The following is a 22,733-nucleotide window of genomic DNA, read 5'->3' as shown; positions in this document are numbered from 1 at the left end:
TTCTACAAGTGTGCTTCATACATGACAATAATCGCTTAATTATATCCATGTCCAAGTAAATGGAGCCCAATCAAAGGCAATATCGTTAGAAGACAGGCCTTTAATGGCAGCTTTGAGATTGCTTCCCTTCATTTCCCCGGACATAACTCACAATGCAGTATACTCATGGAATGTCATGCTATTTAAAAAAAAAAAATCCTCTTGCAACTTTGGTGAAATATCATCCATTATTAATTGCTCGCATGTCCATCTTCGAGCACGCCGCTTTGATAGGCACTGTTGCAAGATTGAGTGTGAAAATGGGTCTCTCATTGGGTAATTATTGCATGTCCCGATGAATAAGGACAGCTTATGCGGAGTGACCAGGATTTTCATTCCACTGTTGGTTTTATGTTTTCTTTTTTACTTCACAATTAAAAAAGCGTTTACATGGGCTTTCATTCATGGGGGAATTCTCCATCATATTGTTGATATTGATTGAGTAGCAGACGCTTCGCTTCTATACTGTATTTGAAAGATTCTTCTCAATCTTGTAGTCAGGTGTAAGACAAATAAAATACAGGTGCTAAGTACCGTATTTTCCGGACTATAAGTCGCACTTGTTTTCATAGTTTGGCTGGGGGTGTGACTTATACTCAGGTTCGACTTATATAACAAAATATATAAATTCCCATTTGTTACTTTCACACTGAAAGCCGCTAGAGGGTGCTCTAGGCTTGTGTACCAGTATCTGCTGCTCCTGTACCACTGAAAATTCAAAAAGCTGTAGAGTTTGGAATGAGCGAGAAAATTGTGAGGGGAAAAAAAACAGAGGTTCTTACAGCAATGAAGAAAACAAAAAGAGCTAATCGCGGGCTGAAAGCTAGATGGCTACATCTACAGGAGGGGTCCTCAAACTATGGCCCGCGGGCAGGATCTGATTTAGATGATTTAACCTGGCCCCTGACTTGTTGAGTACAAAATCCCTCAGTATGTAAATTCCTGTGTGGAGTTATGATGTGTTTTTAAACTAAATAACCAGTATACTCATTCCAGCCACTAGGGGGCAACTTAAATACATAAAAAAGAATTCCACACGTGTCCAGCAGAGGGCACTGACATCAAAAGAGATCAGGATACAAACAACACATTATAGCCACGTGGTAAAAAAACGATAATGTGGCCCCCAGAGTAAAAAGTTTGACGACCCCTGATCTGGAGCAACGCGTTTGTAAATGGGTGTTTGAACAACGTGCTGCCGGGAGAGGCTTGTCAACGGTGCAGTTAGGCCTCCATGCCCACGGAGTTGCCAAGGCTGGTGCGACTTATACTCCCGGGTTAACTTTTAGTCCAAAAAAACTAAACAAAAACGGTAATACATAGTTTTTTTAAGAGATGTTTATTAATGGAGTGCCCTTTGAGATGTGCCATCTCGTTTTCGAGGGAGTTTTCCTGGGAGCTACTGTCTGTGTGGAACTTTTATTCATTTTCAGACAAATAAGATACAACATTTATGTATTTGTACTGTTTATAAATGATATTGAGTCTGTCTGTATAAATAAAGGATGAATAAAAATAATTAAAAAGAGGTTTGTGCCTTTTCACAAACACCTGTCATCCAAAGTATAGTTGGTTGTGGACCACTGCTGCGATGTTGACTCGATGTGAAGCGACTGCCTTCTTTCCCCTATGTACTGCTCACTGCACTGTTCCTTTGTCTCTTGTCTTTTTTCCCCCAACTAGCCTGAAACAAGCCAGGGATTTTAAGAATCTAAGCCTCATTCTGGCAGTGCCATCTGGGAAGATAAGATCACTGAAAAGAAAAATCCTGGTCATTCAATTTATGCTGATTTTCTTTGGTCACACACGGTTCTTGAACATGCAGTAATTATCCAATGCGGCGCTTCTGCTTAGTTATCTCCAGGTGGGATGTTTACTTTGCTCGGGCTTTATCTATAATTCCAAAGCGGCTTGACATTTTCCAATCATGCTGTCTCGGGGAGTTGTCAGACTGTCCAATCTTCTCACTCCGGGTCCAAATTGGTCACCTCCACTGTCCCACTGGGCTCCTGTCCGGTCACCTCAACACTCCTCTGTGTCATCTCCTCATCTCTGGGGAGCACAAAAAAAACAACACTCAAACGCCACCCAAGGCCTCAACACAAACCATACGTGGCGGAACTGGCCTCATTAAGAGAGAGAGGGCCCGATCTTGTGCATCAAAACGGAGACGATAGCGTGACATTTTGCGCTCAGTAGGAGCCACTTTGTGATCTTGCCACTCCAGACTTGGCGCATTTAAATGGGTTGAGACACACACATTTTCCTCCAACCAGATCGACTCCGCGTCCAGGAGAGTGGTTGTGTGGTTGTGTGGGGTGAACATGTGCTTTTGTTTTGCTTTGCGTTCACGCCAAGCGCGGGCCGTTCCGCGCCACAGCGGACGCTGTAGCTCTTTTTCTCTCGAGACGTGAACATCGTTTAGCTCACGATGGGGTAAATAAAGTTTTTACTTTGACCTGTGAGAGCCTAAGGCTTAAGAAAGAACGCAAGACAGCGCAATGTAAAGGAGGAAGTGAATGTCAGCCGTGTTTCCATCAGTGCAGTGACGCCCCCTCACAGGTGGCGGAGGCGAATGGCACATATAGCTCCGCCACTCGGAAAATAATTCGCCAAGAGCCTGCGCCGCCCCGTGCGCCGCCACAAGATCTGGCCCAGAACGTTTCTTTTACAATCTCCAAACTTGGATTTATTGTTGTATTTTACTTATGTCTGGGATTATCCGCCTACATTTATAAACACAGAAGTCTCCTCCGCTAACTCTTGAGCAATGGCATAGGCACCTGGCGTTTGTTTAACCTCTTCACCTCCACCAGAGCTGAGCACATCAAAGCTTACATTAAAAACAACCTCAAAGGATGAAAACGCAACAAAAGCGTGCCGGAAAAGCAAAAAAAAAAGCAATGACAGAAAGCAGCGAAAAAAACATGAAAACATAGCAAGAAAGCAACAAAAAAGCGATAAAAACATGACCAAAAAAGCGACAAAAAAAGCGACAAAAACATGACGAAAACACGGTAAGAAAGCAACAAAAAAGCGATAAAAACATGACCAAAAAAGCGACAAAAAAAGCGACAAAAACATGACGAAAACACGGTAAGAAAGCAACAAAAAAAGCAATTTAAAAATCTACAAAAAAAGCAATAAAAACATGACAAGAACATGGCAAGAAAGCAACAAAAAATGCAATGGAAAATCAACAAAAAAAGCGATGAAAACATGACAAATAGTGACAAAAACGTGGCAAAAACACGGAAAAAAATTGACAAAAAAACCATAAAAAACATGAAAAAGCATTGAAAAAAAGCAATGGAAAAGCAACCAAAAAAAAGCCACAAAAAATTGACAAAAACATAACAAAAACACGGCAAGAAAGCAACAAAAACTGCAATGGAAAATCAAATCAATCAAAAAAACAAAAAGCGATGACAAATAGTGACAAATAGTGACAAATAGTGACAAAAACGTGGCGAAAACACAGTAAAAAAAAAAAAAACAGCAAAAAACGTGACAAAAAAGCAATGGATAAAAAGCGATGAAAAAGACACAAAAAAGTAAAAAAAAAATGTGACAAAAACAAGGCAAAAAACAAAAACCTACCAAACAAGCGATAAAAACATGACAAAAAAGCGACAAAAACATGACGAAAACACGGTAAGAAAGCAACAAAAAAAGCAATTAAAAAATCTACAAAAAAGCAATAAAAACATGACAAAAAAGTGACAAGAACATGGCAAGAAAGCAACAAAAACTGCAATGAAAAATCAGAAAATCAAATCAATCAAAAAACTTAAAAGCGATGAAAACATGACAAATAGTGACAAAAACGTGGCGAAAACACAGTAAAAAAAAAAAGCAGCAAAAACATGACAAAAAAGCAATGGATAAAAAGCGATGAAAAAGCCACAAAAAAGTTTTTAAAAAATGTGACAAAAACAAGGCAAAAAACAAAAACCTACCAAACAAGCGATAAAAACATGACAAAAAAGCAACAAAAACATGACGAAAACACGGTAAGAAAGCAACAAAAAAAGCAATTAAAAAATCTACAAAAAAGCAATAAAAACATGACAAAAAAGTGACAAGAACATGGCAAGAAAGCAACAAAAAAAGCAATGAAAACATGACAAATAGTGAAAAAAACGTGGCAAAAACACGGAAAAAATCTACCAAAAAACAGTAAAAAACATGAAAAAGCATGGATAAAAAAGCAATGGCAAAGCAACAAAAAAAGCCACAAAAAATTGACAAAAACGTGACAAAAACATGATGAAAACACGGCAAGAAAGCAACAAAAACTGCAATGAAAAAATCAGAAAATCAAATCAATCAAAAAACAAATAAAGCGATGAAAACATGACAAATAGTGACAAAAACGTAAAACACAGTAAAAAAAAAAAAAAAAAAAATCAGCAAAAAACGTGACGAAAAAGCAATGGATAAAAAGCAACAAAAAAAGCCACAAAAAATTGACAAAAACATGACAAAACTGTGACAAAAACGTGACGAAAACACGGCAAGAAAGCAACAAAAAGTGCAATGAAAAATCAGAAAATCAAATCAATCAAAAAACAAAAAAGCGATGAAAACATGACAAAATGTGACAAAAACAAGGCAAAAAAACAAACAAAAACATGACGAAAACCTACCAAACAAGCGGAAAAAAAGAGACAAAAACGCAGCGACCATTTGGCACAATGTTACAATCACTTTTGTAGGCCTTAGCTTTCAAATGAGCCTTTTCGCTCCCCAGTTGATAAGCTTTTAGTTTTGGGTAAAGTTAAACTGGAGAAAATGCACTGGGTTCAGGTTTAAAAGGCCGTATCATAACTTTTGGTTACTTTATGTTGAAAAAATAGTCAATGTCTAAAGAATTCAAACCATTTCAAACAGTCTTTCTCTACGCACAAAGCTTCATACTAGAACATTCTGGACATTACCTCGTGGACTGCTGAGCCATACAGCCAATTTCACTTGACAGCTCTTGATAAATTGCAACGTTATTATACGCAGGGAAAAGCTTTTAACAGTGAGCAATGCTTCTGCTTACTTAGATTCCACACTGCTCCCCACAGCGGGCAGAACCAGTCTATGACCAAATTTAGACACCGATCTGCAAAAGAAAGTCAAAAGTTCAAATTAAAAATGTACCCTGGTAGACGGTGACAAAACTCTGGGGGCATTAAACTAAATCAATATAATACATAGCGTCTACCTTCGCCAGGGGGCACCATTTTAAAAGATTGAATTTCTAACAAGTCACACGAGCTCAGTATGTCAGACTGGAGTGTGGACGTACAAGGAACGTGCCGTTTGCTTGGGGAGGTCTCCCTCTTCTGGGGGAAGTCCTGTACTGCACATGGTAGAATGACTGGACACTGAGTCTTCCTGCAAAAAAATAAAGGAAAATTATATTATTGAAACTGAAAACTATCAATAAATGAAATGTATTACTTTTCAGTTTCTGTTCCATGCCCAAAACAATTTTCAAAGGATTTTTAAAAGTAAAACATTATAGAATTTTCCATGGATTTCTCCAGCACGAAATTCTATAGCGATTTTCTGCATTTATACACTTTTATTGGATATTAAATCTTCAGTATTATTGTGTTTACCGTATATTTTACTCTTATTATTAATGATAGCGGCACAATTGGTTAGTGAGTGCGAGCTGAAAAATCAAAAAACAATATTTAGTGGGTGTGTGGCACATAATTTACCATTTGAAATATCCTCAGTGTTGTGAAGTAACTGAATACTTGTATTCAGAATACATATGTAGAATACTAATTTTGAGTAACTGTATTCTGGTTAGTTACCCTTTCATTTGAGGGTATTTAGAATACAGCTACTTTCCTAATATCAAAGGAATACCTCACAGTACTCAATCATTAAATTGCAGTTTCATAATTGACTCTGTGCATACAGTAACTTCTAATCATTAAAACGCCGCCCAAGAAGTGACTTCCTGTTTCGATCCAGCACACCAAAATAAAAGCACCATCTTATTCATTAGTTCAGCAAATCATTAGTTCAACTTTCTTTCTGTTGAACTGTTAACAGACAAAACACTTAAAATGTGTGTATTTAATTATATTCTTGTAATGTTGCAGGTACCTGCTGAACTAATCAGTGAGACGAGCTGTGTGCTTTTATTTTATTTTATTTTTTAAGTCATTTGTTGGGCAGCGTTGTTATGATTTGAAGTTATTCACAGAGTCAATCAAAACAATAACAAAGGGAAGATCAAAACAGCCGGGGAAAAGAAAAAAATGTGTCGACAACGCAAAAAAAGGTTTTTGCAGGCCTTAGCTTTCAAATGAGGCATTACCTATAGGCTGCAAGCTTAAGTCCAGAAGTTTTTTAAATTTGGGTAAAGCCAAACTGGATAAAAGGTGCTCGGTTAGGGCGGAGGGTAAGCTTAGCAAGAGGTCGAGACACAGAACCTCAGGAGGAGCTTTCTCTGAGCTGCTGCCGCGATCCTAAAACAACTGAAAGATTACTCAAAGATGCGTAAGTGGCTCAAAACGCCACTCCAGATATGTTTTTGGTGAGAGAAAAACATTGTAACATAGAAAAAAAAAGAGTATAAGACTATCCAAACCTGCAAGTAACTTCAAATGACGAACAATTGTGAGAGAATAAATAGATTTTAGTTCATTTTTTGCCGACAGAGAAGACAGAAGCCAAACAAAAAACATAATTCCCTCCATAAAATCCTCAGCAGCGCCCACCACCTCCATTTTGTTTTTTCCGTCACACATTTCCGTCACATTTTCCTTGCTTTGTTGGTCACGTTTTTTCACTCTTTTGTTGCATTTTCATCCTTGTTTTCGTCTCATTTTTGTTGCTATTTTGACACTTTCTTTCCCCACAAAGCTTTTAGATTTGGGGAAAGCCGAGCTGGAGAGAACGTGCTCGCCTCAGGTGGGGGTTAAGAGGTTGAACCACAGGCTATTGCAGAATGTCGTGACGTCGCTTGAACGCAACAAAAACTGACCCGCTGAAGGGAGAGCCGCTGGATCTGCCTCTTGAGCTGCTGAATGTCGGCGTCCTTCTCGGCCACCACCCGATGGAGCTTGTGCACCAGGAGGGACGAGGCGTCGGAGCCCGCGGGGGGGGTTTGGGGGGAGGCGGCGGAGGGGGGCCCGGCCTGCGGCGGAGACCCGGAGGGAGGGGCGTTCTGGCTCTGTCTGCTCTGCTGGAGACTCAGGCGCTTGAGAACGTCCTGCATCTGCGCCTGCTGCTTCTGAAAGGAGTGAGGCACAATACAAAGAAGAGGAGTGCTCTTGTTTACTATGTTGTTCAAATCATCATTGTATTTTATGTAATTAGGGCCTGGCACAACCAAACACAAGTTGTCTTTCTACTCCGGCTCAGGGGCCTTGGTGGATTTATTCATTTTTTTCTTAATAGGATGTGTTAGCGAAATGTTTTTGGCTAACTTCCTGTCGGCCAGTGTAAAGTAAAGACTACTTCCTATTCACATTTTGTTGCAGCTTAAAAATATAACACCATTTTATAACACATAAACCGTAAATAAAAGCCAATCTGAGTATGCTTTATAAGAGTTAGTACAGATGGTAATACAATTTTACAGTTTGTTAGCATTAAATTAGCAATTAAAAAATCAACAAAAAAAATCTATAAAAACATGACAAAAAAAGTGACAAAAGCACTTTGATGAAAAACATGGCAATATAGCAACAAAGACCGCAATGAAAAATCAACAAAAAAGCGATAAAAACATGACAAAAAAGTGACAAAAACATGACGAAAACATGGCAAGAAAGCAACAAAAAAAGGAATAAAAAATCAACAAAAAAGCAAAAAAAACATGACAATAAAGTGAAAAGAGTGACGAAAACATGGCAAGAACGCAACAAAAAAATGCAATGGAAAATCAACAAAAAAAGCGATGAAAACATGATGAATAGTGACAAAAATGTGGCAAAAACACGGCAAAAAAAAATCTACCAAAACCGTGAAAACATGATGAACATGATGAAAACACGGCAAGAAAGCAACAAAAACTGCAACGAAAAATCAGAAAATCAAATCAATCAAAAAACAAAAAAATATAACACAATTTTATAACACATAAACCTTAAATAAAAGCCAATCTGAGTATGCTTTATAAGAATTACCGTAGTACAGATGGCAATACTACTTTACAGTTTGTTAGCATTAAATTAGCATTAGCATTTAGCTTCAAGGCTAAAACCCTTACAGTTATAAACACAGGAGTCCTTCATTGAAGTATTTACATCTTGAGTGTTTTCAGCTAACTTCCTGTCAGCCAGTGTAGAGTTTATACTACTTCCTGTCCACATTTTGTCGCAGATTAAAAATATAACACGACTTTAAGAAGAAAACTTAAATAAAAGTCAATATGGGTATGTTTTATAATAACTAGTACAGATGGCAGTGCTGTTTCACAGTTTGTTAGCATTAGCCTTTAGCTTCAAGGCTAAAACCCTTACAGTTATAAATACAGGAGTCTACTCCAGTGAAGTATTTACATCTTGAATGTTTTTGGATAACTTCCTGTCAGCCAGTGTAGAGTTAAAGGAATAGGCCACCGTTTTTACATACTAAGATATGTTCTTATTTCACTTTAGAGGTGTTAATATATCCCCGTCTGGTCTTTGTCCGTGTGCTCTGCCAGGCAAACGGAGCACATACGCAGCCTCTCCCACATGTCCTATAGCTCCAAAAAAGCTCACGATAGAAGCTACCAAGCTCTTCCACGTGTTCCCTATTTAAATAAAGTTACGTGAAGTGTTTTCATGCGAAGTATATTTACCCAGAAATGTAGCATGTCGATTTTATAAGCAAATAAAAAGGGGGACTATATTGTGAGGCGTAATGATACGAGGAGCAAAACGTCCGCGCAGTAACTCCTAAAGGTTATTGCCGGAAGTGAGCGGGGAAGTCTTTAGGAGTTACTACGCGGACGCTGTGCTCCTCGTATCATTACGCCTCACAATATAGTCCCCCTTTTTATTTGCTTATAAAATCGACATGCTACATTTCTGGGTAAATATACTTCGCATGAAAACGCTTCACGTAACTTTATTTAAATAGGGAACACGTGGAAGAGCTTGGCAGCTTCTATCGTGAGCTTTTTCGGAGCTATGTGACATGTGGGAGAGGCTGCGTATGTGCTCCGTTTGCGTGACAGAGCGCACGGACAAAGACCAGACGGGGATATATTAAGTCGACTAAAGTGAGCTAAGAACATATCTTAGTATGTAAAAACGGTGGCCTATTCCTTTAATACTACTCCCTGTCCAGATTACAAAAAATATAACACGATTTTAAAACACAGAGGAAAGTAAGGGGACTTCGCACATGGCGTAGGATTAAGGCTGAAAACAAAATCTAATGAAGAAGTTCCCGCACACCATCAAATCTTTGGATAAGGTTTATTTAAATGGCAACATTTGGACCCAACAGACCTTTAGACCCGACTTTCAGACTTAACCTGAACATTAGACTTTTATTACACAATTATCCCCATGGGTTTTTAACTGTCAGCATTACACACAATTCTGTGGTAGGGACAGCGCCTGGTTTGGAGAATGGAGCACAATGGACAATTCGGTTCATGAGACTAGAGTGAAAAGCACTTAAGCTTGAGGTCTATTCAACAGATCTACCTCATCAAAATCACAATAGTAAAAGCGATATTAACCGTATATGTGTATCATGCAAGGAATGTCTTTTGTGCTTTATGGTCTTGCCAGGAATTGCAAAACATTATTCTAATTTCATGTGTTAGTTACTGTAACATTACGTTTTCGTTTCTTACCAGCAGTGCGTCGACCAGTTCATCATCGTGCTTTCCCTTGTCCAGGAGAGTGGCGATCTGGCTTTTGAGACTCTTCAGTTCAGACGACAGCGACGCGTTGCGTGCTTTGGAGGCCTCCAGCTTTTTCTTCACGTCCACATGGTCTTTCAGCAGAGCCTCGTGCTCAGCTGAAATCCTCTGCACACAAAAGAAGGGGTTTAGAAAGATTGTCCTGCACCATGATTATACAGGCTCATTTGAACACTTTTTGGGTGACTAACAGGTTTTTTTTTTTTTTTAAACAGAATGTCCTAGGGCAAAATTTAACCTCTTACCTCCCACTTTCACAGAGCACATTTTCTGCAGTTCAGAGGCCAGTGTAATGCCTCATTTGAAAGCTACAAAACTGATCTAAGCGGATCTTTTTCCTCATATTGTTGCCGTTACTTTTTTGGCTTTTTCATAATCACTCTGTCAGTTCTTTCCTGCCTTTTTGTAACTTTTTCATTGCTTTTTAGCGTTTTTTTTTTCATTCTTTTTTATTTCTTTTTTTGTCGCTTTTTTGTCACTGTTTCATTGCTTTTTTTGGAACTTTTTCATTGCTTCTTTGACACTTTTTGTAGCGGTTTTATCTTTCATTTTTTCATTGCTTTTTTGTCGCTTTTTCATTGCTTTTTTGTCACTTTTTTATTGCTTTTTTGTCACTTTTTTGTCTCTTTCATTTCTTTTTCATTGCTTTTTTGTCCCTTTTTTGTCTCTTTCATTTCTTTTTTGTCACTTTTTCATTGCTTGTTTGTCCCTTTTTTGTCTCTTTCATTTCTTTTTTGTCACTTTTTCATTGCTTGTTTGTCCCTTTTTTGTCTCTTTCATTTCTTTTTCATTGCTTTTTTGTAACTTTTTCATTGCTTTTTTGTCACTTTTTTTGTCTCTTTTTCATTTATTTTTCGTCACTTTTTCATTGCTTTTTTGTCACTTTTTTTGTCTCTTTTTCATTTATTTTTCGTCACTTTTTCATTGCTTTTTTGTCACTTTTTTTGGTCTCTTTTTCATTTATTTTTTGTCACTTTTTCATTGCTTTTTTGTCACTTTTTTGTCACTTTTTTGTCTCTTTTTCATTTCTTTTTCATTGCTTTTTTGTCCCTTTTTGTCTCTTTCATTTCTTTTTCATTGCTTTTTTGTCCCTTTTTTGTCTCTTTCATTTCTTTTTTGTCACTTTTTCATTGCTTTTTTGTCACTTTTTTTTGGTCTCTTTTTCATTTCTTTTTCGTCACTTTTTCATTGCTTTTTTGTCACTTTTTGTTGCGTTTTAGTCACCTTTTTGTAGCATTCTTGTCACTTTTTCATTGTTTATTGACACTTTTTCATCGCATTTCTGTTGCCTTTCCGTCACATTTTTGTCTCGTTTCTGTCGCCGTTTTGACGCTTTTTTTTCCCCCAAGGACCTTTTAGATTTGGGTAAAGCCAAACTGGAGTGAAATGTGGTCGGTTTTCAGTTGGTTTTGGGGGTTAAATTCGGGGCTTATCTCAGCACCTCAAACATCTCCCGCTTCTCCTTCTCGATGGAGCGTAAGTAGCTGAGGTTTCGGTCTTGGGGAGGCGTCTTCTTCAGCGTTCCCATAAACTCTGGCTCGTCTTCGCTCTGGAGGCCGGCCTGTCTGCGCTGAGCCCATTGGTTGAGCTGCTGCTCCAGATCCCGAACCTGTGGTGAGAAACGCACAGTCACAGTGAGTCAGTGGCACACGAGAACCTAACAAAAACAAAAACAAAACAAGTCTGTCTAGTTTTGCTGTGCAATGATTGAGCCAGAACAGCAACAATGCCACAGCTATCAGATATTCAACAGCAGAGTCAATGACCCCCATCAAGTACATTTGCAAAGGTTAGGTCAGGACAGACAAACAAAGTCACTTCTCATGACAAAGTTCTTTTCTTGTTTGCCCACGTGGAGGCTAGCTGTTGTGTACATTACCGTGACACTATTGCTCCCTGAAAAGCATTTACGTTTTGCCCAGTCTGTTGCCTGCCTTGTCCCAGTGTAAAAGGCCTTACCCTTGTTTGCAGGGCCAGGATCTGCTGCGCTCGGCCCCTGAAGCTCCCGGGACAGCTGAGCAACTGCTGCAAGTTAACCTCTTCTCCGACCTCATTGCATAAAACCTGAAAACAACCACAATGACTGATGTAGCTCTTCCAGGAGATTCACTGTTGTCAGGCATATGGAGTGTTGATTTGTATTTCCCTCAGGAAGCCTCCCGACATCCCTTAATAATACATTTAAAAAAAAAAAGTGTTTCTTGCTTTATTATAAACAGTGAATTTTGTAACATGTTTTTTAAAAGTCAATTTCTCATTTAGCCAGAAACCTAAGTACTTGCAAGAAGAAACTTTATCTGTGCCATCAAGTCCAGAAAATAGGAACAGATATTTTTGCCTGCCTTTAGTGAGAGTTTTATTAAAGGATTTTGAATGGCATCAAAAAATAGCTTGGCCAGCAGAGGGAGCAATGGACTTGAGATGAAGCCTTGGCGGGACAGTTTATATGTGATTAACAAACCCACAACCTAGAGGCATCGGACTAGGGGGTTAAAGGGTACCGAGTACCCAGGGCCCGGGGCAGGGTAGGGTTTAAAACATGTGTAACATAGAAACACTTTCTAATGGAAAACTAGCTTTAGTGGCAATCACTAGATGGAGGTATCACATATATAGTGGCCTATGACTGCGCCCTGTATGGTGGTCACTGAACTCTGCTACCCGCAGCCATTGGCTTCAACTCAAGTGCGTGTGTTTAAAGAAGGTGTGCTCCTTAATGCAATGGCACAGAGCTAGGAAAGAGACATCTTAGTCTTGCCTCATCCTTATTAAACATTATCCTACTGTGTTACATATTACTATGTACTGTTACATATTACTATGTATCGGCTCATTTTTAATTACAGTTAAAAATGAGCTGTAATGACTGCCTCTGCTGCTGCGGCCGGTGCAGTGAGGCAGAGCGGGCACTCCTGCCCTTTCCACTCCCTCTCTCTTCATTTAAATCACTAAAGTTTCCCTTTCTTTTTATTTGTTGACTGCCATCAGGCCAAAACAGACAGTGACAAGACATAAATGAGCCACACGCATTTGTAGACTCGTTCATTATAAATGCAGCGCTTTAGAGACTCATTTGACGTGGTTCTCTTGAAAGTGTACGGGATAGCCCGTGCTAACAACATATAAACTGCAGCCTACACCTAAATGTAGGATTCAAATCTGGTTCAACCAAAACTGTCCACACCTCTGGAACAGAGCCATGAGGCAACATATCATATGAATTGTACAAATAAACTAATGTTTTAAAGCATTTTATGCCTATTTCTAAGTATTACATGTATTATACCTGTGTGCAGTTCAACGCCCTGTTAATGTGACATCTTTAAGGTCTACGTAAGAGTAATCATTTCAATAGACCTACTAAAAGTAGACAAATTTAAACATCTCACAATTATGGTTAAAGTTACAATGTGTGTGTGTGCGTGTGTATGTGTGTGCGTGTGGAATGGGGGGCCCATCAAAATAGTTTGTACCTAGGGCCCAGAATTTGCTGCTACACCCGTGCCACAACCTAAAGCTACTACTACTACAACTGGGCATTGAATTTGAATTTTAAGGGGCTCTTTAAGGGGGACACAATTGTGAACTTTGCAGTTTTGTCTAGTTTATCAGGAAAACATATTACTTTGACAAAAAAAACTACAAGAATATAGTTTAAAATCAACACACAATAGACTAGGTACCTTGTGGGCAATTTTCAGCTCCCTGTTGACAGCCTGGACCTGGTTGCGGAATTCAGACACCTTGAGGTTGGCAGCGGCCAGTTTGTCCTGAAGGGATTTTATCAAAGGGTTGTCCTGCTCCTGAAAGTGAAGTAGGAAGTTTCAAATCCTTTTTTTAATTTTTTTTTTTTTTTTTTTACAATTTACATTACACTGCATATCATACCTGAGAATCCTTAACAGACAGCGACTTTTCATGACCGTGCCCAGGAGTTATCACAGCACTTTGTAGCTGCAAATGAGCCCAAAAGACTTAACTGACTGAAGCATTTACATGTGGACAGTGTGTCCTTGGTAAAAAAGCAGCTACCTCTTTCTCAAGCTCTTTGATAGTGTTGCTCTTCTGTCTGGACTTGATCCTCTCGCGCTCGATTTCGGCCGTCAGCTCCCGGTTTCTCTTGGACAGCTCCACAATCTTGGTGGCGGCTACATCCCCCGCCAGGCCCGCTGTGCCTGAACAGACAGTGCACAGCTCCACATTCACGGCAACCGATTTGAAGGAATATCTACAGGGGTCTATAATGACTGTACACAGGCTGGAAATTACAACCATCAAACTCTATACTTTGTCCAGATGTCAGGCAGTCACGCACTCACCTGTGAAGGCCAGGCGCTCTTCGTCTCGCTTTTTCTGGACGTGTTTGATTTCAAAATCCTTCTCGCTGACGAGTTTCAACAGCTTTCCGTTTTCATCCTTGAGAGTGCGCAGCTGGTCCAGCAAAATCTCGTTTTCAACTTTTAGCCTAGGTTTGGAGGAAACAAGTTTGATTGAGAGTCATTGATTTGAAAAGGGAAGGTTTGGAACTGTAAATCTGGCTAGAGGCAGGTTCGAAAACATACTTTACTACAACAAAGTACACGCAATTATATTGAGGATTTAGAAGTTGTACCTTGTTTTCCCCATTTTTATACACTTTTGCTTTTATACTTCCATATTTTTGCCGATACAGTAGCTATCTCTAGCTCAGTTTCTCCAAGCAGATGATAAGTTCGGTCTCCAGGAAACAATTTACCAGGAAACCATTTTGTAACTACTCCATGTTCAAATGTGTATGATTTTTCTCGTTTGAAGACCCAACAAAAATGAATGAGGGTGACAATTAGAAAACACTCTTGAAATTGCTTGCAAAATGTGAATGCCCATTGTGTATAAGTTCTCTTTCAACATATTATTAACTTAATTTTTGTATACAGTGCTAACTCCTCGTCACATTTTACATCCATTCTGTCTGCATGCCATAGTTGTAGTGTAGATTGACCCACCCTCCAACCTAAAATGTAGCATAGCACACAGGATTCACCTCTCTTCTGCGGTGTCAATTGGACTGCGTTGTTTAGACAGTTGCAAATCTTCCGTCTTTCCAAGCGGGTCCACGTTCTTCTTCAGGTCCAGTTGTCTCTTCTCCTGCTGCTTCCGTAGGACTTCGAACTGACGCTGCAGTTCAGTGAGAGCACTGTTGTCATCCATGGGCTTTAAGCTGGAGGATGTAAAAGCACACAGTGGGCATCAAACTGAACTGAGCTACTTTTTGTCACATTGACGCATAGGGGCCAGTAGGATTTGTATTGCGATATTGTGATTCGTGAGTGTTTTGCTTTTTGACGAGGAATTTTGATGTACAAAGCTGGGGTACTTGATTTTTTTTCCTGTTCAAACTTTTTTTCCTGTTCAAACTCGTTTCTAGTTCTCACAATCCCTCCTATCTTCAGTTAAAAATGCAATAATATCTGATTTTTGCTGCGTTTACAACATACTCTGTGGAGGCAAATTACACTATATCGATACGCATGCCACATACAGTATACCTTTCAATGTGTCTATGATGCTGTTGGATGGTTCCCGGCTATTTTGCCCTTTGATATGGACAATATGTGGTTATGGTTAGGGCCAGGAGTTGAAAATGACTTAAGATATGTTCTTACTTGAGCATAGACGAGTTGATGCTACCTGTCTGGTTGTCGTTAGCATTTGGCCTCTTCTAGTATATTCCTATAGCTCCAAACGGGGTGAAGTTAGAAACTACCACGCTCATTCATGGGCACGCACAAAGACTAGACAGGTACGCTTCAACTCGTCTAAGCTCAGCTAAGAATTGAACATATCTCAGAATGGGAAAACGGTGGCGTGTTCCCTTAAGATTAGAAAAAGGAAAACAATTAAGGTTAAAGGAATAGTTCACCGTTTTTCCATACTGAGATATGTTCTTAGCTGAGCTTAGACGAGTTGATGCGTACCTGTCTGGTCTTTGTGCGTGCCCTCAGTCACGCAAAAAGACCAAAGATGTTGTTGCATTTGGCCTCACCCGATGTATTCCTATAGCTCCAAATGGGGGGGGGGGGGGGAGTTGGAAAGCTCTTCCACGGGACCAGACAGGTACGCATCAACTCGTCTAAGCTCAGGTAAGAACATATCACAGTATGGAAAAACGGTGAACTATTCCTTTAAGGTTAGGGAAAGGTTAGGGTTAGGTTTATGTAGCAATATATAATGACGTGACAGTTTTAACAGATAATTAATTTTATCTCTCAAACCAAGACTAAGTGCATTAAATTCACAAAAAACATGTAACTGTTCAAAATGTTTACAAAATAAGTGGTGTGAAGCCTTGGTCACTTGGACGTCTTTTTAAACATTATAAGGAAACTGACGGTGCTATAGACACTGCCTATACTTTTATTTTATTTTTGGGGATACGGCCCACACAAATGAGCCCCGAATAGTAGGCAAAAACACAGCGCACTGTAGTGTCTGATGGCTTTTATTTAAATAAAAAACTCCAGCATTTTACACTTTAAAGCCTCAGCTGCTCAACTCCTGGATTTAACCCCTTACCTCCCACCTGAACCGAGCACATTTTCTCCAGTTTGGCTTTACCCCAGTCCAAAAGCTTCTGGAAAAAAGCTGTGAAATTAGCAATACAACTGAGACGAAAACAATGATGGAAATGTGACAAAAAAGTGAGAAAACATTGACAAAAAAGTGACGAAAAATGTATGAAAAAGTGGCAAAAATGTCACAAGAAATTGACAAAAAATTGATAAAAAATGGACAAAAAAATGACAAAAGTGTGACCAAAAAATGTGACCAAAAACTGACAAAAATTTGATTTAAAAAAAAATTGACGATAAAATGACAAAAATGTGAAAAAAAGGGATAAAAAAATGACAAAAATGTGATTAAAAATAAAAAAAAAAGGACAAAAAATGGACGAAAAAATGACAAAAAAATGACAAAAAATTACAAAAAAGTTACAAAAATGAGTTGAACACCCAACAAAAAAATTATGGGAAAAAAATCTGATGACGTGAGGAAAAAGATCCTCTCGGTTCAGGCGGGAGTTAAGAGGTTAAACAATGTAATTACATGAATATTATTATTTTTATGTGTAACGTTGTGCTATCTGGTTGTAAATCAAAACGTCAAACTGATATCAATGTCCAGACAATAATAAACAAATAAACTCATTGATGCTCCAAACAGAATTTATGTTGCCTTAAAGTAGTCATAAGGCTACACTGTGAACTCGTTTGTCATCTTGTACTTTTTTTTCAGTGAACTTTTTGTGATACATTTTGTTCATTTTGTTGTTGACTTCAACTAAAATAACAGTTAATGACTTGGAAATGGTTGTAACTTCGACACAGTTAGAGACAGGAGCAGAATGCGACGTTAGATCGTGTGCGGAGGATATTGCTCGTTTTGTTTTTTGCTAGCTAGCTTAGTTTTAGGGGGGTTGTGCTGGGGGGGGGAAACTAAAAATAAGTGACTGGTGGAAGAGCGAAGAATCTGTATAATCTTTAGCAGAACTCGGTAGATCTAATTTAACTGCTTACCTTTAATGTAGCGCTGTTAACTACGTTTAATTCCCGAATTCAACATTACGGGAAACTAGAGCCTGTGCTGGAGAGCGTCCCGGGGGTATCCTAGCAACGGTTTCCGAGGGGACCAAATCTCGCGGGAGGAGAGAGGATGTTTACCCATACTTTTCTCTGTGGTACAAGCTATGGGTACAAGCTAGTGCTCTCTTGTTCTGCTCTGTAGTTAGCATAGTTTGTTAGCTTAGAGTTGAAGACGCTAAAGAAAGAGACTACCTTCATATTTAGTAGTATCTTTATTTACATTTTCCTCATGTAAATAACCATGTGGGTTTAAGGCAGTCGGTACAAACACAAGGAAGAATGTCAAAAAAAAAAGATCAAATAACACAATGCAAGATGACAAGGATCGACCCAATTGAACTACATCAAAAAAGATACTCATGAAAATATATATTCAATTTTAAACTGCTAAAAATATATATTTATTGTTGACAAGCTCAGTATAGGGAGCTGTGGTACAAATGTTGGCAAATCTTGATGGGACTTTTTATTACGAGATACAACGGGAAATAAACACACTTACCGGTGCTTAAAAAAATTAAAGCCACACCGTGAAATATTTTACCCAATAAATAAAATTGAAATACAAGCATTTAATTTATGACACACATTTTACAACATTGAAAAATACCTCATAAATGTGCAAACAAACATGAGCCTTTGCTGTGATCGGCTCAGCTCTCCTAACACATGATTGTAGACTTTACCGGGAGTGGGTGCGTCTCCAGCTCGTTTCCATGGAGATGTCGACTGAAGTCAGTAGAATTTGAGATTTAAATTGGATACGTTCTCATCCAAATCCATTCTTTGATTACCGACTGCAGAAATAGCATATTATGTGTCGAGCTGCTCATTAGGAGCATGTTTTGTACTGATGGCAACAGTGTGTCAAAAATGTTACGCAGTGTGCCTTTAACATCGCAAATGGGTTCATTACAGGGTGAATAAGTGTATTTTCTTTGATTGTGCACATTTCAAAAAGACAACACTGTTCTGGGGTGGTGGAATGTAAAAAAATATATAATAGTGCAATATCTTTTAGTAGTCCTATATATATATACTAAAAAAAATGATAAATTAAATCTGTGACTTAAAGAAATAAAGTAGTGTGATAATTATATTAAGGGCAGACAACACTGTTCATCTTCACTTGTCTTTCTTGTCTGCTATGGGATGTGCAAAGTAATCACGATACATTGAGTATATGACACCTGCAAAAAGAAATAATAATAATGTTGCAGTTAGAATTTTTCACAGAGAAAACAACGAAGTTAAAAGCACAATTTAGTATAACTTATTTCAATCATATATGGCAAGGTTTCAATGCACTCAATACACACCCATCGTCATAGCTCCAACCACGAAGCCCTGAGCTGCCACTCGCATGTGGATGAGGTGCACTGACATCTTTGTGTCACCGCGATGTCTCATCTTCATCAGCTGGTATGCAACAATGGCAATGCATCCAGTAATGCCTTTGTAAAGCAAACGCACACATTTAGACCGGTGTATTACATCAAGGAGACCGTTCTGAGTGTACATACCCACTGGGACGAAAGGATTCTCCTTGGCTTTGCGCAACAGCTTTGATTGATTCTCCTCATCGTCAGACATCTCCACTAAAAAAGTAAAGAAAAAGTATATCTGCTTGAGTTGATTACAATAACATGCAGCTCAAATCATTTAGTGAATATTACGACCATGAATGACAAAAATGACATCATGAAATATAATTATTGGAAGAGAGTTTAAATGTACAGCTGCTCCATAACATGTTTGTTTTCCAAGAATGTAGCATTCCACTATCCAATATCTATGCAAGGTATTCTATTCCCTCGAAACAAATAAATGATTGTGATTTCAATTATGCCTAAAATATTAATCGATAAAATCAGATTATTGCTGTCATTATTGAGCTGCCCTACAGTAATGTAGGTAGGTAGGTAATTATATTGGTGACAAATGCCAACACTAAACTTGATTTGTTGATTAAATGACGTACTATTACACTGCGTGACATAACAAGTTCAGCTCAACTTAGATGGCTTCAAATTAAAAGATTTTTTTCCATAGTGGGCAACATTATTGATCATTTAAAAAAAAATATTTTGTCGCATCACTTAATCCATGGTGAAAAGTTTTTCAAATTGAATTGACTGCCTTTACTGATTTGCTAACACAGTCTAAGACTTTAAAACGCAGCTGTCATCTGCAGAAGTTTCTCTCTGACTCCGCCATCGTGGGCTGTGTGTCTGAGAGGAACGAACCGGTCGGTTATCATGGACTTTGTGGACTGGTGTGAGCGCAACCACCTGTGCTTGAACACAGAAAGACGACGGAGATGGTGATCGACTTCAGGAGGAAGACACAACCACACACACCGCTGAACATCCAGGGGGGGGACATTGAGGAGGTGTCAGTGACAGCGTCAAGTGCCTGGGTGTTCACCTCAACAATAAACTGGACTGGTCCCACAACACCAACAAGAACGGACAAAGTCGCCTCCACCTTCTGAGGAGACTGAGGTCCTTCGGAGTGAGCAGGCCTCTGCTCAGGACTTTTTATGACTCTGTGGTGGCCTCTGCTCTCCACTACGCTGCCGTGTGCTGGGCCCCGGGCAGCACAGAGCGGGACAAGAACAGACTGAACAAGCTGGTGGGAGGGCCAGCTCCGTCCTGGGCTGCCCCCTGGACTCTGTGGAGGAGGTGAGGGACAGGAGGGTGTTAGCCAAGCTCACCTCCATCATGGACAACACCTCCCACCCACTGCACGGGACTGTAGAGGAGCTGAGCAGCTCTCTCAGCGGCAGACTGAGGCACCCTCAGTGCAGGACGGAGCGCTACCGCAAGGCCTTCATCCCCACTGCTGTCAGACTGTACAATAAGACTGTGAAGTAACATGATGTAAACCTGCACATTCCTTTTTTTTTTTCTGTCTATACTTTTTTGTCCTCATAAAGTACTTGGTAGTCATTGTTTAAAAGACACCACTATATCTACTATGTAATCGTTTTTCACATTTCCTGCGTATTTGCACACGTACGTGTAAGCATACGTAGCAAGTGAATTTCTCCATTGTGAGCTCAGCAAAGACTATCTTATCTTGTGTTGAATGTCTGATGGCACTTCAAGTTTCAGGTTAATTTGTCATATGCGTCATGGCGCCAAAAGCAATAAAAAAAAGAGGTTTGCCCTGGCTCTCTCTCCGCATTCCAGCAATAAAACACAAAAACCTCAGCTCTTCTTTAGGCGAATGTTCATGCGCCTCACCGCCTGAGGATAAACGAGAGGTCTGAGTTTTGATTCTCCGCAGACATCCCCCCGAAGGGAAGTAGGAGAAGAGGGAATGTGCGGGATGACCAGGGTCCAGCATGAAGCTGAAAGCCTTGGTCTCACAGCCTCAAGTCCTGTATCTGAGGCAGAGGGGATCCAATCATCCCGGATGCAGTTTTAACCTCTTAACTCCCACCTGAACGGAACCCATTTTATCCAGTTTGGCTTTACCCTAATCAAAAAGCTTCTTCGGAAAAAAGCACCAAAACAGCTACAAAATATGAAAAGAAAACAAGGATGTAAACGCAGCAACAAAGTGACATAAATTCAACAAAAATGTGACAAAAACTCAGCAAAAAAAATGGGACAAAAATTCAACCAAAAAGTGACAAAAATTCAACAAAAATGTGACAAAAATTCAACCAAAAAGTGACAAAAATTCAACAAAAATGTGACAAAAATTCAACCAAAAAGTGACTAAAATTCAACAAAAATTCAACCAAAAAGTGACAAAAATTCAACAAAAATGTGACAAAAATTCAACAAAAATGTGACAAAAATGTGACAATAAATTGACAAAAATTCAACCAAAAAGTGACAAAAATTCAACCAAAAAGTGACAAAAATTCAACAAAAATGTGACAAAAACTCAGCAAAAAAGTGACAAAAACTCATCCAAAAAGTGACAAAAATGTGACAAAAAAGTGACAAAAATTCAACAAAAATTCAACAAAAATGAGACCAAAATGAGGCATTACACAGGCCTATATAATAGCCAAAGAATGCATTTGGTTTAGGCGGGTGGTAAGAGGTTAACTGTCCTCATCAGAAGGCTGTGTCATGTGATTACCAAACCACACCAGCAAACTTCCTGTCACAACTTTCGATCATACATCTGTAAAAATGTATGAGTGTCTCTTTTCATATGTTATTGAGACACCTTAAAAATAAAGTCTATGCTGAGGTTTGGCCATTGTGAAGAGTGATGTGAAGAGACCAGTAGAGAGTTTCACAAATATGAACTCCAGCAAGTTTTCATTATTCAGTATATGAAATGACAGATAACAGCATTTCTTATCTGCTCTAGCTGGCTACTCTAATCCTTGTGTACTTTAAGAATAATTCAATATCAATCACAACATTTAACACATTTACAACCCTCAGAAGCCAGGCTGAGGCACGTAGGCACGTCTCACCTCATTCAGCCCTGGGTGGCAGGTTATTCAAGGTCACACAGGGTTAACCTGCGGAATCGACCTGCCCAGTAGCAGGTCTGTAGGTTAATCTAGCGAACCGGGAAGAATTCACGATAACGGATACAATTCAAAAGTATGTACAAGTGAGAAAAAAGTGTCAACATGATGTATTTTGAAGATTACAAACTACTGTGCGATTAAAGGCCGACTCTTACCTCTAACAATGGAATACGGCTTTGATTAAGAGTAAATAAGCTGTAGCACGAGCTGTGTCTGTAGATGTTTCTATGGACGGGAGATCCAGGAAGTGACAAGCGCGCACAGTCAGTGACGTCATCAGCGGCCGGCAGCGGTGCGTTTGAAGTCATCGGAGTTTTATTACTATATTTGGAATGCGCTGCAGAAACCTAACTTTATGCGTTCAAACAATGTTTACACGACGGAGGAAGTCATGTTACAGCTGAGAAGATGAGTTAAAATGCAGATAAAATCGTAAAAATAGCAAGACATGTTCACAAAAAGGAAAGTAAACAAATAATTTTCCGGTTTCCGACGCCAAAAAACTATTGGCCATATTATCAAATACTATGAAATATATTGAAGACCTCGCAACCACTCTTGCCACAGAATAGCCTGGTGGCAAAAGGAATTGAATAAACCTATTATTTGGTCAAGGACAAGGTGTGTAAAACATGACATAAAGAGTGGAACTATCCAAAAAAAAATGATGGAGACCAGGCAA

The 22,733-nt window shown here is 39.1% G+C and overlaps 2 protein-coding genes across 2 annotated transcripts; both read right to left on the bottom strand.

The window, feature by feature from the left end:
• Window positions 1-1,895: 1,895 nt before the first annotated feature.
• ccdc13 (coiled-coil domain containing 13) lies at window positions 1,896-17,570 on the bottom strand. The gene is made up of 13 exons (XM_079569297.1): window positions 17,479-17,570; window positions 14,946-15,122; window positions 14,242-14,387; window positions 13,955-14,097; window positions 13,811-13,876; window positions 13,606-13,725; window positions 11,882-11,986; window positions 11,364-11,531; window positions 9,854-10,030; window positions 7,040-7,288; window positions 5,339-5,427; window positions 5,090-5,152; window positions 1,896-2,091 (listed from the first exon to the last, which is right to left on the bottom strand). The coding sequence occupies exons 2-13, from the start codon at window positions 15,110-15,112 to the stop codon at window positions 2,004-2,006; spliced, it is 1,581 nt and encodes a 526-aa protein (XP_079425423.1). The 5' UTR covers window positions 15,113-15,122; window positions 17,479-17,570; the 3' UTR covers window positions 1,896-2,003.
• A 495-nt stretch (window positions 17,571-18,065) lies between these two features.
• LOC306972556 (HIG1 domain family member 1A, mitochondrial-like) lies at window positions 18,066-22,291 on the bottom strand. The gene is made up of 4 exons (XM_079569227.1): window positions 22,207-22,291; window positions 19,068-19,142; window positions 18,864-18,998; window positions 18,066-18,734 (listed from the first exon to the last, which is right to left on the bottom strand). The coding sequence occupies exons 2-4, from the start codon at window positions 19,135-19,137 to the stop codon at window positions 18,670-18,672; spliced, it is 270 nt and encodes an 89-aa protein (XP_079425353.1). The 5' UTR covers window positions 19,138-19,142; window positions 22,207-22,291; the 3' UTR covers window positions 18,066-18,669.
• Window positions 22,292-22,733: the final 442 nt, after the last annotated feature.

This window comes from Gobius niger (assembly GCF_951799975.1).
Source record: "Gobius niger genome assembly, chromosome: 13".
In the NCBI taxonomy this organism is placed as follows: domain Eukaryota; kingdom Metazoa; phylum Chordata; class Actinopteri; order Gobiiformes; family Gobiidae; genus Gobius; species Gobius niger.
This window is presented reverse-complemented; position numbering and strand designations above follow the sequence as displayed.